The 15,103-nt window shown below is 41.1% G+C and overlaps 1 protein-coding gene across 1 annotated transcript in view; it reads left to right on the top strand.

Moving 5' to 3' along the window:
* Window positions 1-15,103, top strand: part of Cep112 (centrosomal protein 112) — a 447,190-nt gene that overhangs the window by 399,587 nt on the left and 32,500 nt on the right. The window contains 1 exon segment of the mRNA XM_047546437.1: window positions 7,839-7,928. Coding sequence (XP_047402393.1) covers window positions 7,839-7,928 — 90 coding nt within the window.

The raw sequence follows: 15,103 nt of genomic DNA, 5'->3' as shown, positions 1-15,103 counted from the left end.
AATACAGGGAAAAAATTAAAATACCACTAACAAAAGGGTTGGGTTTTTTGGTTGTTTTGTTTTGTTTTTTAATGATTTGTTATTCATCGTGGGTGGGTCTGAATGATGAAGAATCACCTTAAAAGAAATCTTGAGTGACATTTCGGCTTCAAAGAGTTGTTACTTTGTTAGTTAGCTTTAGCCCATGTCAAAATAATAATAAAACAAATTAAAACTACAAGTAGCCAGTGAGGCCACCCAGTAAAAGCGTCACACTCTGCCCTTGGTCATCCTGAGCAGACCCAGATTTATTCCTTGTGGGAATGACAGGGATTGGTATTCTTGCTTTCTCCTAGTCATTTAAGATCTGATTTAAAAAATAAAGATTATAAATCTAACTTGGAAAGAGTGAAATTTTATTGGTTTAATTTATTTTACCTTTGCTTTCAGTTAGCACTACTAGAAAGCAAAACATTTATAGATTGAATGTCAGTTTACATGTCAAAGAAAACTTACTCATCGGAAATATCAGCACCACTTACAGACTAGAATAACTCTGCTTCAACCCTCGTGGGCGTTACTACAAAGGCAGTTCAGGTTTAAATGAGAGTCACTCTAATTTCACCTTTACAATTGGTGTCTCTTCTGGGTAACCACAGATTAGCCATCACTTCTCTTTGATGGATCAGCCAACCAATGGACCATAGGTTAATGTCAAGATTTTGTAATCTTAACATTTTTATGACACAAATTTTAAAATCATCTTACATGTGGAAAATAGACAATTGCCATTAAAAGCTAAACCTTGAATTTTACTCTGTGTAAATTTTTATCCCAATAAAAATATGAATAAGCCTTCCCTTTCTAGGTTCTCTCCTCCTTCAGTCATAATATGAGCACCCAAGTCCCTGCTTTCTTCACTTTCTGTCCAGAATGTACGTGAGGGAGTCCTCCATATCCCTCCTACCCATTGTTTAATGACAAGTGAATCACCCATTTTCTCCAAAGTAAGACAGTAAATTCAAACCTCACAAAAGGAAGTCTATGGTGACTTCATTATTTTCAAAAGACAGAAAGCTTCAAAACAATTTTTTATTTTACTCTTTATTATGGAAACTTTCATACTTACACAAATGTAGGGAGAAGAGTCAGAAGAACTCCATCTATGTATCTATAGGGCAAAGCGTTAATCCACATTCCTTTTGTTTCATATGGTTTAACCCAGTTCTTTCAAATAACAGAACACTCTTAACATTCCAAGTCCCACTTCCCAGAGGACAGGTTAATAATAAATCTGCATGAGAGAACCAAGGAAAAGACCCACTTACCTCTGCCCCTTATGTGGGCTGGGCCCAGAGGAGAGTGCAACTGTGGAAAGACCAGGAACAAGCATATGTTGCCAACTTAGCTACACAGAAGAGGCAGATGTGTCAAACACTCTGGATTTCAAGTCAGAAGTAGTTGGAAAGCTCTTTAAAAGGGGTGAAGCGCGACAAAGTACGTAAGAGTGTGTGCCTCTGGAGTCCCTCTGCTGTGGCAGTGCTTCCAGAGAGTGTGACCAGCTGCTGGTGATTGTTTGACTGGCAAGTGGATTTTTCCAAATTCCACGTAACTGAGATTTTGATAAGGATGGAGAAGGGTTTGAAACTGTATTCTCTGGTGGAAACCTGCAGTACAGCATTCTGAGCTAGGAACTGAAGACAACTGTGCTTGCTTAGACAGCCCTCTGGGAAGGGGCACCAAAGTCACAGCGCTCAGGTGATTCAGATGCAGGCAGAGGCACGGTCAGGACTGTAGAATGGCTTCTGGTCACAGGTGATACCAAGTCTCAAAGCCTCCTGTCAAACGCCTTATACACTGAGAGCATTATTGTTGTTGTCTTTTTTATCACTGAAATAGTACTTCTCTCTGCCAATGAAGATTTCCTTTAGTAAATGAATTTTTAACTACTTTATAATTAAGATGACTTTTGTTTCATTTATTCATCATTAAAAGGCATGTATCTGCCATCACTTCATGTTCATTTAATTGGCAAAGAAATGTAGGAGAAAACTGGGTTTTTAATAAAACTACACATAATGTCTTACTGCTGTGGTTTTACAAGTTAGGGAGTGGCTTGCTCTGAGTTATGTTTACAGATGTTATGGAAATGGCCTTGACTATTACATTCTTTTGTGTTTGTTTTTTCAAACCAACAGAAAAGTCTAGGACTGTCACAGGTGCCATTTAAGAGGCAAATTAGCAACCAAGTCCTTTTCCTCATCCTAAAGAGGTCATTTGCCTGTAAAATCCTTCACACTTTAATTTTCTCTAATTATTTTCATTTTTCAAACAAATCAAATTATCCTATAACCTCCTCGCCTTTAAAGAGTGTGGTGTACCCTCATTGCTCTTGAAAAGCTTATTTAGTCATTTACATTTTTCTTCTGGAAAGTGTCATTCTTTGTTCCCATCAACACAAAGTACTCAAAGTCAGGAACTGTGTAGCTCTCCAGCAAGTTGATTTAGATGGTATTTACAGTCAGGTTTAATTGGGAGGAAGGAGTTATCTCTTCACTAACGATGCCAGTTAACAGAGCAGAGCTAAGAGATGAGGAATGATTTTGCAGAATCAACAGTTTAACTCTTCCAGTTGGGTTTTGTTTTATACTTTTGACCTAGGGTTGGACGTTCCATTCGATTATATTGTATCTTTCTCAGGGATAGCCTAAAAGTTGTGCATGGCGGGGGGGGCACAAAATGTCCAATTTGAAGATTTTAAATAATGAAGCCGTACTTAAAAGAACGTTCTCCCCAGTTGTATTTACTGAGTAGTCATGGTCATTTTCACATAATCCTTTGTCAAGTTCTGAGGTTAGACCGGATAGCACAGTAATTTTTTTAGATATAAAACCAGAAACAGCTGCTGATATAAACTATCATTTTCCTTCCGTGTGAGTACACTTTAACTTTTTTGGAAATGGAATACTTTTCAGTTTTTTAAACTGATTTTCGAGTAGATGATAAAAGTAATTTCTGGACATAACTACTTTCTGTGATTAACCCTGAAAGGATAGTATTTTACATTTTTTAACTATAAGCAAACTTTAAGTGCTGCTTTTATGAAAAGCAATGTAAATTGAATTCTATTTTGATGCTGTTGATAAAATATGGTAAAAACTCAATAGTCTCTCAACATACAGAGTGTAGAGAAAGGCTCAGATCTGATTTTGTTACCCTGTCCTCTTTGAAATTTTCTTTCAGTTAGATTTTGCTCCTACTAACTTCTCAGTCACCTGCCTCCCACCTGGATTCTCGGCAGCTTCCCTGGTGGGGCCTTCTCCTCCCCTGCCTGCGGTGAAGTGTGGCTGTCCTCCACAGGGCAGGTTTAGGCCTCCTGCTCATTCGCCTACTTCCTAAGGAAGCACCACCTGCACCTCTGAGAGCCCTCTGCCCTCTTCACACCCACCTTTGCTGTGCCACAGCTAGATAGGTCCTCAGGCCAGTTCAGGCTGCTTAGCAGAACCCCACAGACTGTGAGCTAGAAACAGCACAGATGGATCGCTCACAGTTCTGGGGACTGGGACTTCCAGGATAGGGCAGTGGCAGACTGGCATCTGATGAGGGTTCGATTCCTGGCTCACAAGTGGCTGCCTTTGGCTCTGTTTGCACGTGGTGTGGTAGGAGAGGCCAGGGACCTCTCGGCCTGTCTTCTAAGGGCACTGGTCCCATTCATGAGGGCTCTGCCTCCCAAAGGCCTCACCTCCTAATGCCCTTACCTGGGGCTTAGGACTTCAGCATATGGATTCAGGGGATATAAATATTCAGACCACAGCAGGGGATCCTCCGTGAAGTCCTACAGCCGCCTTAAACCCAACACAGTGCTGCCCCCGACATTCTGATGTACTCTATTCTTGCTACCCTCAGGTCTTTTAGGATAAAGCCTCCTGATAAGAAAGAGTTCCTCTGCCCCCTGATCCCTTGGTCAAGATTCTGCCACATCTGTCCACTTCTCTGCACCACTGCCCTTGCTCAGGCCTCTTTGTATTTGTCCTTCTGTTTTGCAGCAGCCTCATTTTTTAATCCCTTGACTTAGCTGGACAGAATTAATTCCTCAAAATTCAAGGGAAGAACACAACTGGATTTGAAAACACCAAATGCTGCCATAGAATGAGGGGGAATTAGCTGCTGGCTTTGGCACTTGGGCGGTGAAGTCAGGCTCAGTGGGGCCAAGGGGGCCAGAGGCAGGTATGAAGGGGGGCTGAGGAAATGGGAGCAGGACCTGGGACTCTGAACGTGGGCACCCTCAGGGGCCTGAAGTGAAAGAGAAGAAAGAGAAAGCTCGGAAGGAGGGAGGGAGATGTGCATATCCTTTACTTTTTTCTGTGATATTTAAAAAAAAAAAAAATTCTTTTAAAATACATTTTATAGTAGCAGAAAATACAACATTATTACAAATAGTATCACGTGTGTATATATACAGAGATAGCTACAGATTAATAGAAAGGTATTTGCATATTCTATACTTCAAGACATATCATAACCTTTAGTTACATGTGCCAAATGAAGGGCAGCTGGAAGCTCTGATGATTGAAGGATGTGTCCTCAGGGAGGAGAGTTCAAATGTTGAAGAGTCCCTTCCACAAGCAGGAATGGAGTCACATGTATGCCAGGCGTCACACGGGCGTGGCACCAGGCCTTGCAGAGATGGTGAGGAGAGAGCCCTGAGAGAACCAGTTACCTGCAGATGATGTGAATCAATTCTCAACACCAAGTGGTTAAGAGCCCAGAGGAGTCCATGCTTGCTAGTCCTCTAGCATAAGTCAGAGTGATGAGGCCATTGAACCGAGTAGGTGGGACAAGGGCTTCCAGGCAAAGAATAAAGAGGTACAAAGTGAGATTGGGGCAGCAGTGAGGAGGCCAGAATTTGAAGTCAGAGAAAAGTTAAAATCCCTGTTCAGTGTGGCCTTACTCCTGGCCACACTGGATTGGAGCAAGCTGCATAACCACACTGAACCTCAGAGGTCTCCTCTCATGCAGGTGAAACAATACCTGCTGCACAGGCTTATGGTGAAGTTAAAAGTGAAATCCACCTGTCTCCTGTTGTTACTGATAGTGACAAGAGCATCGGGCCACACACTGGACACGGAGTCTTCAGCCAGGTCCTCGATGGCATGCTGAGGAACTCGAGCTGCATCTCGGTGGTGCTAGAGAGTGGCTTATGCATTTCAGCAGGGGAATAACATGATCAGATTTAGGTTTAAGAAGATCACTCTGACAGCAATGTGAGGATGGATTAGGGAGCAGGAAGGAGCAGGGGCAGAGAAGCAGGTGCATGAATATTCTTCCCAATGTAGTAATCATTACTCTATCCATTTATGCCCGAAAGGAAGCTAAAATCCTATTTACTGGTCGCTATCAAAAGCAAAAGAATGCCCCTTGATCAACAGGCACAGGAACAATTGCATTCAGCCTTTCGGAAACAGACCACAATAACAGAATTAGAGACAATTAAAGAATTTAAGAGATTTCCAAGCTCATTCTTAGACTTAGTCAAATTGTAGATTTATAATCAAGTTTAATATCAAAGAGACCCTAAAGCACTTGAGCTCATTCTCAAACCATCTGAATTTTTAAATCAGAAGTTCTTAGCCTGAGGTCTATCCATGCATGGGCTTCAGGCAATCTATGAACTCCCTAAAAATCAGAGAAAAATCATAAGCGTATATTTCTCTCCCCTTTTGGGGAATGACCGCATATCCTCCATCAGATGCTCAGAGGGCTCTAGAACCCCTAAAGGTGAAACACCATTGTCTGTGTTCATATGCAAGAAGAGACTGACCTTGCACTCAAGGGACTTTTAATGGGCACTCCAACATGTTGCCTGAACTCTGGGCTTTTCCACCCAGGGTCGCCACGTGGCTGTGTAACAGGCATTTCAGGCTCATATGCAGGCTGAGCGCCAGCATTTCTCCCTCCTGCCCCATCGCTGTAAATGCCAACTGCAGTCTTCTAACTACTCGGGCAGATTTTGGGGGGCCCTTTTTTTTCTCATGATTTGCATCTACTTCCTTGGGACCACCATCTCTATCCTCAGAATATATCTGGAATCCAACTCTTCCCTTACCAGCTCTTCGCACCCTCCATCTAATTCTCCATCATCCCTTTCCTAGTGGATTGTGGTGGCCTCTGACCTGCCTCCGTGCTCTGCCTCATCCCTCTCCAGTCTACCAAAGCAGTGCCTGCCCACAGCCCTGCAGGAGCTTCCCATCTGCCTCTGAGCAAAACCCAAAGTCCTTAACTGATCTGTGATACACCATGTGGCCGGATGACTTGAGCCGTCATGTCCCTGACCTTATTGCTCCATCTCTCACTGACTTCTGTGGCTTCCTCGAGGTCTTGACCCAGCCAAGTCTGCTGCCTAGAAGGCTGTCCTGTGGGTATCTCTGTGGCTTGTCCTCTGTCCTCCTGCAGGTCTGTGCATGGATAGACCTCAGGCTAAGAACTTCTAATTTAAGATGGTTTGAGAATGAGCTTCTATTATGATGAAAGCATTATGAATGGGGGGATTTTTTTTTTTTTTGGTTTGTTTTCTTTCAGTGCTATATCTATAGTACTTATTGCAATTTTGACATAAAGCAGGAACTCAATAATATTGACTAGATGGATTTTATTTTGAGAATTTACTTGACATCTTTGTGTTATCATCCCCTCTGTTCTGCTCACTGGAACTCTCCTTGTGTGATTTCTATAATTATGTGGGATTATATGAATGGATTCTGTTTCTTTTCTAGTTATCTCATTACTTAAAATGGCAAATTGATACAATGATAATTACTGATCTTTGTGACTTCTAAATTCCCCATATTAACCTGAGTTCTGTTTCCAATTGGGCAACTGAAAGTTTATACCTGTCCAGTCATTGTAGTTTCTTCAAATTCCCTACCATTCTAACTTCATAAAGAGATTTCTTTAATGCAGTAATTTAATAATTTTATAATTTTGAGAAATGCTATGTTGATCAGGTATTATTCCTCTGTTTCAATACCTTTCAGAGTATAAGTATACTTGCAGGTGTATTTTACTTTATTTTATTATTTTTGATAGTACTGGAGATAAAACCCAGGGTCTCACACATGCTAGACAAGTGTTTTATCACTGAGCCACATCCCCAGTCCCTTGGAGGGCTATTTTAATTAGAAATAGCTTAATGCTTTACTATATGGTTGTGGTTCTATACTGACAAATAAGAGACATTTTTATAATGTGAATTGATATCTGCTAATTTGTCTGTTTCATAAGTTTGGAATTTTTCATACTAGATTTTTTTTTTGAAGTGGGAAAAATGTATTTCTACTGCTTTAGGGCAATATGGTGAAGTTATCATTAAGAGGATATTACCATAGCCACAAAGAAATCATTTAGATCACCTATCATTAGCTTTTACACTCGCATAACAATTTTTAATAATAAAGTCTTTTCTAAGCTTATTTCTATATGTAAGGTTTTTACAATAGCTGACACAAAATATCATCACAATATTTTCTAGACAATATTGTTCAGTGAAGCAATGTGAAATTGCTAGCATTTCAAAAATCACATTATCCACTTGCTTGGCTAACTTGAAAATATTAACTACCTGCTGTTTGCCCAAAAAGGTTGTTTAACATTTACATATTTTTCTACATACTAGGTATTCTTAACACAGAATGCACCTGTGCCTAACACACGACAGCCTGATTTTGTTTGCCTGAACTCCATGGAACAACAGTAATAAACTAGAGATCTAAGGCCTTTTTAATGCCAATTCATGTGGTAAAACTATTTTTCCCAAGTATGCTAATTTTTTAAATTGCTATGTTTGTTTTACACCATTTCAGGTTTTACAAGATGAACTAGAAAACCGCTCTAATCAGGTGCGATGTGCAGAGAAGAAGTTACAGCACAAAGAACTGGAGTCACAAGAACAGGTATGCCCTCCTTTCCCCTTCAGCTTGTTTGTTTACTTTCTCTGGGTCAAGGGGCTCAGGTAGGCCCCGGGTCAACTAGGGTTCTTCACAAGTAATAGAACACCCTCTATGGTTGGCACGAACATTAAAGGAACGTAATACCTTGCAGAACAGCTCTGAGGCTGGGCAGACTCTGGCTCTGCATCTCTGGCATTCTCTTGGCTCTACCTCCTGTGCTGGTTCATGGTAAAAGTGACTCAGGATGGCCACAGGGGTGGCAGGCATCTTGCCCAGATCTGTACTCTCCAGAGGCAGAAAGGAATGGACAGTTTCTGGGATCTCCTCCTGAAAAGTAAGGAAATCATTCCTAGAACCATGTTCCCTCACCTCACTTCACGTCTCATTGACCAGAGCAGGTCACATGCTCAACCTGGCATGCCCAGTCCTTAGCAAGAAGACCAATAGCACCAAAACTAGCCTAGACCAATCAGGATCCGCCTGCTGGTGATGGAATTAGGCAAGAAAGGAAAACCAGAAAACAAGAAGGGAAATGGATATAGTTACATAGCCAATGGTGACTACAGTGTTGTTGCTTTTAAATAAATGGATGTTATTTTACTTAGAAGCATAAATCATGTTTTCTTTTGAATTTAAGATTTCTCTCTCCTCTTTCTTCCCATTCTGTTTATAAAACATAAACCAGAATAATCTAGCCATGACAATAGCTAATGACCTCTTTTATTTTCAACTGACAGGATTATTTTCACCCAACTCTTTGGGATATAATGGATTATATTAAGTGCTAATTTTGACAATTTTAAGTAAGAAGTCAGCAATGTATCAATAGAGACTATGAGTCTTTTTGGGGGGGTGGTGGGTACCAGGGATTGAACTCAGGGGTATTCAACCACTGAGCCACATCCCCAGCCCTATTTTGTATTTTATTTAGAGACAAAGTCCCACTGAGTTGCTCAGCACCTTGCTAAGTTGCTAAGGCTGGCTTTGAACTTGTAATGCATGTGTGCTCCTCCTGCCTCAGCCTCCCAAGCCACTGGGATTACACGTGTGCACCACCATGCCCATGAAGAACATGAGTCTTGATGAGATTTTATAAACATATTGTCCTCAGCCTTTGAGTGTAGCATTGCTAACCTGCTTCTAAGTGCCACTGAGCCACTATGTACAGAACCTCCCATACGTTTTCTTATGGTAAAAGTCAGTACAAGAATATTAAGTTAGATCATTTTGATCTTGAGGAAAAGGTGTACACTGAAGTGTGGCTAATAGAGAAGCTCTTTTGATCTTTGGAGATGTTTATAAACAGGATCCCACAATAGGGGACTGTACCAAATGGCAGAATTAAGCCCTTGAGTATTAATATTTAATATTTGCACTTGGCAAATACTTTCTCCTTCTCTATAGCTGCTTTTCATTTTTTTAACAGGTTCATAGACCAAAAATTTTTAATTTTGATAGAGTTTAATTTATCAGATTTTCCTTTCTTGGTACATGTTTTTGATTTCAAATCAAAAAACTTTTTACCTAACCCTATATTTTCTCCTTTTTTCTAAAAGTTTTATAGTTTTATGATTTACTTTTAAGTGTGATACATTGTGAGTTAATTTTTGTATAAAGATATGAGACTTTTAAAAAACTCAGTTGACTTGACTTCCTACTCTTTAATGTATACCCCGTGCAATATATCATATATATAGAATGTATGATTTGCATAAGTACATATATGTACATATGCATATATGTATTATGTAGTGTTTGTGTCATATGTCATACAGTCAATAGGATGACAAAATGAAAATACTGGAATGAAAAATTAATTATACTTTATTAAATGCCTATAAGAAATATTACACGGTAGCTCATTGAATGCTCACAGTGACCATTACTATCCCCATTTTATAGATGACACACCAAAACCCAGAATGGTTGCTTAACTTACCCAAAACCACACAGCTAAGAAGAAATACTAGAGGTTTATCAGACTCAAGTTTATCTGAATTTCAAATCTTTGCTCCTTTCATGACAATTTTGAAACTATATTTCTAGTTAATAATTTTTTTTTAAAAACTGGTGGCAGTGATAGTGAAAGTGAGTTTATTAAAGTTTTCAGGAAAACAAACATTGTTCTAAATGCCTGCAGCAGAGGCAAATGCTGTTGACCTTGCTGGGCAAAGCAAAGCAAGGCAAGGGAAATGGACACAAGCAGACCTGCTCCTTAGGCAGGAGTGCGATGGTGTCTGGTCAGAGCTGCCGGGTCTCTTGTCACTGGAGGTCAGCTGAGTGCCATCCTCGGTCAAGGACACTTGTGACTCAGGGAGAAAAGACAAGCTTCTTCAAAGCAGGAAACTGTGCTCCCTGGAGGACTGGGGCTTCTCCTGTCGGTGGTAAAATATGACTTAAGGTAAAACTTTGTTGACATCACTTTAATTCATGGCAAAACTTCACACAGAAAATTCCATAATATATTGAGAGTAGGGAAATTAAGAAATCCCAAATGAACAATAGGGAAGGATTCAGGAACTACTTTCAGTCTTTTTTTATTGACTTCTTTTTGATCATCAAAGTTGCTTTCATCTTTGTAGTGACAATAGCTTTTTAGAATACTTCTTACACTAATTCCTGATATCTTCTAGAAGACTATAGTTTACCAAAGAAATGTCAGGAAATACCCATGGGTAAAGCTGAGTATTTCATAATCTTCGCAACTATGAGATGTTGGGTTCTTTCCACAAGGTCCTAGGGTGTAACTAGGAAAGAAATGTCAATTATTTCAACAAAACTGAGCAGCAAATAATAGGCACTTAATAAATACTATTTATCTATAGTGAATTTAATATTTTATTTTGCCTAAATTTGATCCACGTTCCTCTTTCAATTTGTGACACTAGTAGAAGTAAAGAATAATTAGAACTATTGTCATGAACACTTTTTAGGGTCTACTTACATATGAAGTTACTTAGGATATTAAAATGTTGACATTCTGTTCTGACTTTCTTTTTCTTTCTTTTTCTGTCATCCTTCAAAGCAATTGCAGTCACAGTAGCCAGCCTCACATTAGCCAATCAGACAACTGAAAAGGGTGCAGAACAGCCACTTAGAACATTCTTCATTTTCTTTTTAACCAAATATTATTATCCTGATACTAGTTGCACAAAGACTCAAAATTGAAACTGGCAGAATTACAAAGGACAATTTCCTAGGCTGCTTTTTTTAACTTGCCCGCTTTAAAAAAAAAAAAAAAGTTTGAACTGTTTCTGGTTTTCATTTAAGAAAAATTCCTGTGTTTTGATTCTATAAAAACAAAAAATGAATGAGGCATTTTAAAAGTTATGTTTTTAATTAAAAACAAAAGACTGCTTCTCATCAGGTCTTGATGGGTGGCATCCTTGCTGCCCACCGCTCGCCTCGGTGCCTCCACTCTCCTGTCTCCTCACTGGCAGGTCAGAGCCAGCAGAGCAGCCCTGTTCACTGCAGGTCCAGAGGAAGCGCTGACCCTGATACACATCCAAGAGAAATGGAGTTACAAAATGCTAATTTTCTAAGTTAGTCTTGCCAAAACATGATCTTTCCTTTAATCTATAAATAGCAAAGTAATTAAAATCACCATTATTTTTATCCATACCAGGAGTAAATAATTTCTAATTCCAGATAAGATCTGAGCAGGAATCCCATAATTTCAGCAGAGATCCAATCAGACTTCCTGATGGTGCAGGAAATGGAGCCATCAGGAAAGGAAGTGACTTCCCCACTGCACAGCACAGGGCGGCAAACCCAGGGCAGGACTGCACATGCTCAGTTCCCTCCCAGGGTGGTTTTTTTCCATCACATTAAACAATGTGTAAAATGAGTGGGTGCCATTTACCACCCGGGCTCAGGTTAGGCTAGAATATTGTGGGCAAAACTAAAACTCCCTTTGTGAGCAAACGATGTCTTTAATTTGGTCTAATCCATTATAGAAAAGAGAAGGAAAGCATGATCTTTACTTGGTGTTCTTGACACTGTGGAAAGCATGTGTTCATCATAAAGGCACCGAACAGACTAAGATGATAGAACATGGATATACACATTAAAAAAACCTGCTTCAAACTGACTTTTTTAAATTCTGGGATTATGAATAAATTTCATATTGACTGGATATCATACTGATATGCCATAACCAATGGCTAAGAGCAGTGCATTTATAAAAGATTTCATTAAGACTCGTGATCTCTTCTAGTAATATCATTGTTGACATTTTACTTTTTTCACATTTTATTACATTGATTACTCTTGTTTCCCATAAATCATTTTAAACAAATTAGTGAAAAACATCATTTGGAAACATCCTAATAAATAGCTTGCAATGCTGAGCATTCCATGGGAGAGTCAATGTTTGTTTTACCCAACATTGTCTTATTTTGAGAGGCATTTTGTGCTTGGGAGCGGTAGGTACTGAGGAGAAACAAGATGAAGAAGTCAGAGATCCTGCCGTCGAGAGCTCTCAGCCCAGCAGAGCTAAGGAGGCAGTCCTAAATGTAGACTCCAGGCATGGAATCTTTAACGTCAGTTCTTTTTCTTCTAAATGGCCCAGAGTCTCAGGGTCACAAGATATGGAAAGAACTGCCCTTGGTGCCACCTTGTGCCTGCCTGGGCCCTGGAAAAGGTTTGGCTCCCTCACTACAGGCAGAGCTGGGTGCTGGTGGACATGGAGCAAGAGTCTGGGGTACGGCTGGGGAGAGAGCTCAGTCGGTAGAGTGCTTGCCTTGCGTGCACAAGGCCCTGGGTTCGATCCCCAGTACCAAAAAAAAAAAAAAAAAAAAAAAAGTCTATGGTACATGAGACCAGTTCTTTCCAAGGCTGGTCGGGAGAGGGTCAGCACTTCTGCCATGTCCTCTTAAAAGCTCCTGGGTTCCCACCTCATCCCACTGCTTTGATCTGTCCCTGGTGGGACTCTCTGATTTTGCAGCCAGCAATTTTTGCAGCCCGCTGGTTAAGTTCTGAATCTTGTCTAGTGTGTCCGAGCATTAAAGGTCTAGACTGTACAGGCACAAGTAACCCATAAATTATTCTAAAATATATAGCTAAAGGCCAGTCACACCTCAATCACATTTCATCAGAGCTTTGCAGCAGCCAACTTTCTATTTAGGTTCTAAACACATTGGTAAATTTAGGAGAGAATCTAGTGACCAAAGAGTTTCAGTGGTCATTGTGTGCTTAGGCTTGCGGAAGAGGGTAGAGGTTGTCCCACAGACCCCCACCAAGACTTCATGAACTGGTATGATCCAGTGGGGAAAGCACTGCTGGTTCAAAATCTACCCTTGTCACTACCAATCTTGTGATCTTCAGTAGGTCACTTAGTCTTGCTGGATATCAGGTTCCAAATCAGTAAAATATTAGCAATAGTACCTTCCTGCAGGCTCTTAGGAGCAGCAAAACAAGATATGTGTAAAAATACTTCAAAAACTATAAAACATGCAGCTGCAATGTGTATAATTACAGTTATTCATAGCAGAGAAAGAGACCTTTGCTGACCATTAATGAGAGAAAGGACATTCCAGTTAGGGAACAGAATGAGGGGAGACGTGAAGCAGAACTTGCTTAGAAGTGTTCAGGGAATATTGAGTAATATCTTGGCCAGAGGGTAATATCTGTGAAAAGGAAAACAAGACCAGAAAGTTAGTTTCATTCATTTTATCCACTAAAAGAATGCTTTGTTATTGAGGCCTGCTCTTCACTAAGCACTGTGGTATGTGTTAGGACAATCCGTGGCCAATCTTGGATGCAGTGCCAAGAAGTTCAATCACTCGCCAGAAAGCCATTGTCAGCAGTTGAGGATTTCTCTCCTTCCTGGGGAGTGCTGCATGGTTGAGGTTATGCTTTACAAAGATCAATCAGCAGCCAGCAGATAAGATGAATAAGAATTGAAAAGAAACCCCTTCAGAGGTTATTGACATCACTAGTCACAGGAGAAATATGGAAGCCTTGAACTGGATGTTGTTAAAGGGAGTAGAAAGAAAGGGGTAGATGTGAAGACTTACTTAAAAGGAAAATTCATGTCGGGTGACGTGGTGCATTCTTGTAATCCCAGGGGCTTAGGAGGCTGAGGCAGGAGCATCGCAAGTTCAAGGCCAGCCTCAGCAACTTAGCCAAGGCCTAGGTAACTTAGCAAGATTCTGTCAAAAAAAGAGGCAGGATGGGAGGTGGGGTGTGCCTGGGGACGCGACTCAGTGTCTCAGCATCCCTGGGTTCAACCCCCAGTACCAAAAAAAAAAGGAAAATTCACAGAACAGAAATTTACAGGGCACAAGAGAAGAATATGTCAAAAAATAATACTGTGTCTTTGAGTTGATAAACTGGCACATGATGGACAACAGTACTATTATTTCTTGGGTGTTGCATCTGAGGTGCTCACAGGATATTCGTTTGGAGGCATGTAGTTGAAACTCTGAATCTAAACGTAAGAAAGAGCCCTGGGAATGTAAAGACGTGAGAGTCATCTTTCTGGGGCTGCAGCAGAAGCCCACAGTGTGTGGATGAGGTTGACAAGGGAGAAAAGAGGGAGAGCAGAGAGGCCGTGAACCCCCAGACCCACGGCAGGGCCAGTTCGAAGGACCAGAGGGAGTAGGGGAGGAGACAGAGGATTTCAAAGGAATGGGCAGGAAGATAAGCTGGTGATGGCTGGGAAAGCCAGAGAAAGGTTTCCTGCTGGACTCGATGCCTCTTAGGGCGAGGACTCCGTGCTCCTCACGCTTCTGCCGCACTTGTTGAGTTGAATTGCTCCAGAAAGCTTGTGCTGTGCCCAGCCCTGTCCTTGCATGGCCCTGCCACTTGTATCCTTTTGTCACTGTGCTTCCGTAGTGCTTCCTGCTACCCTGCATGGATGGCTTTCCCACCAGAGTCCCCCATAGCTGGTGTGCTCTGAGGGGGCTGTGCACCTGTGGATCAGCATCGGGCCAGAGAAAGGAGAGGAGGATGGACGGGAGGAGCGGGGAAGAGGAAAAATTAACAGCATCACGTGCTACTGGGAGTGAGAGTATGAGGAGTTCAAAAGTCACTGGGCCTGGGCGGTGAAGTGGGCCCTTGGTAGAGCGCCTCCCAGATCGACTTCAACAGCTTCCCCACGTGCATTCCTGCCGAGGCTTCCGTGAAAACCCGCGTGGTAGTCATTCTTCATCATGTTCATCGGGGTGCTCATGTCT

Source organism: Sciurus carolinensis, chromosome 3, assembly GCF_902686445.1.
Source record: "Sciurus carolinensis chromosome 3, mSciCar1.2, whole genome shotgun sequence".
NCBI classification, from domain to species: Eukaryota; Metazoa; Chordata; class Mammalia; order Rodentia; family Sciuridae; genus Sciurus; species Sciurus carolinensis.
Note: the sequence above shows the minus strand (reverse complement) of the source record. Positions and strands in the feature narration are given on the sequence as shown.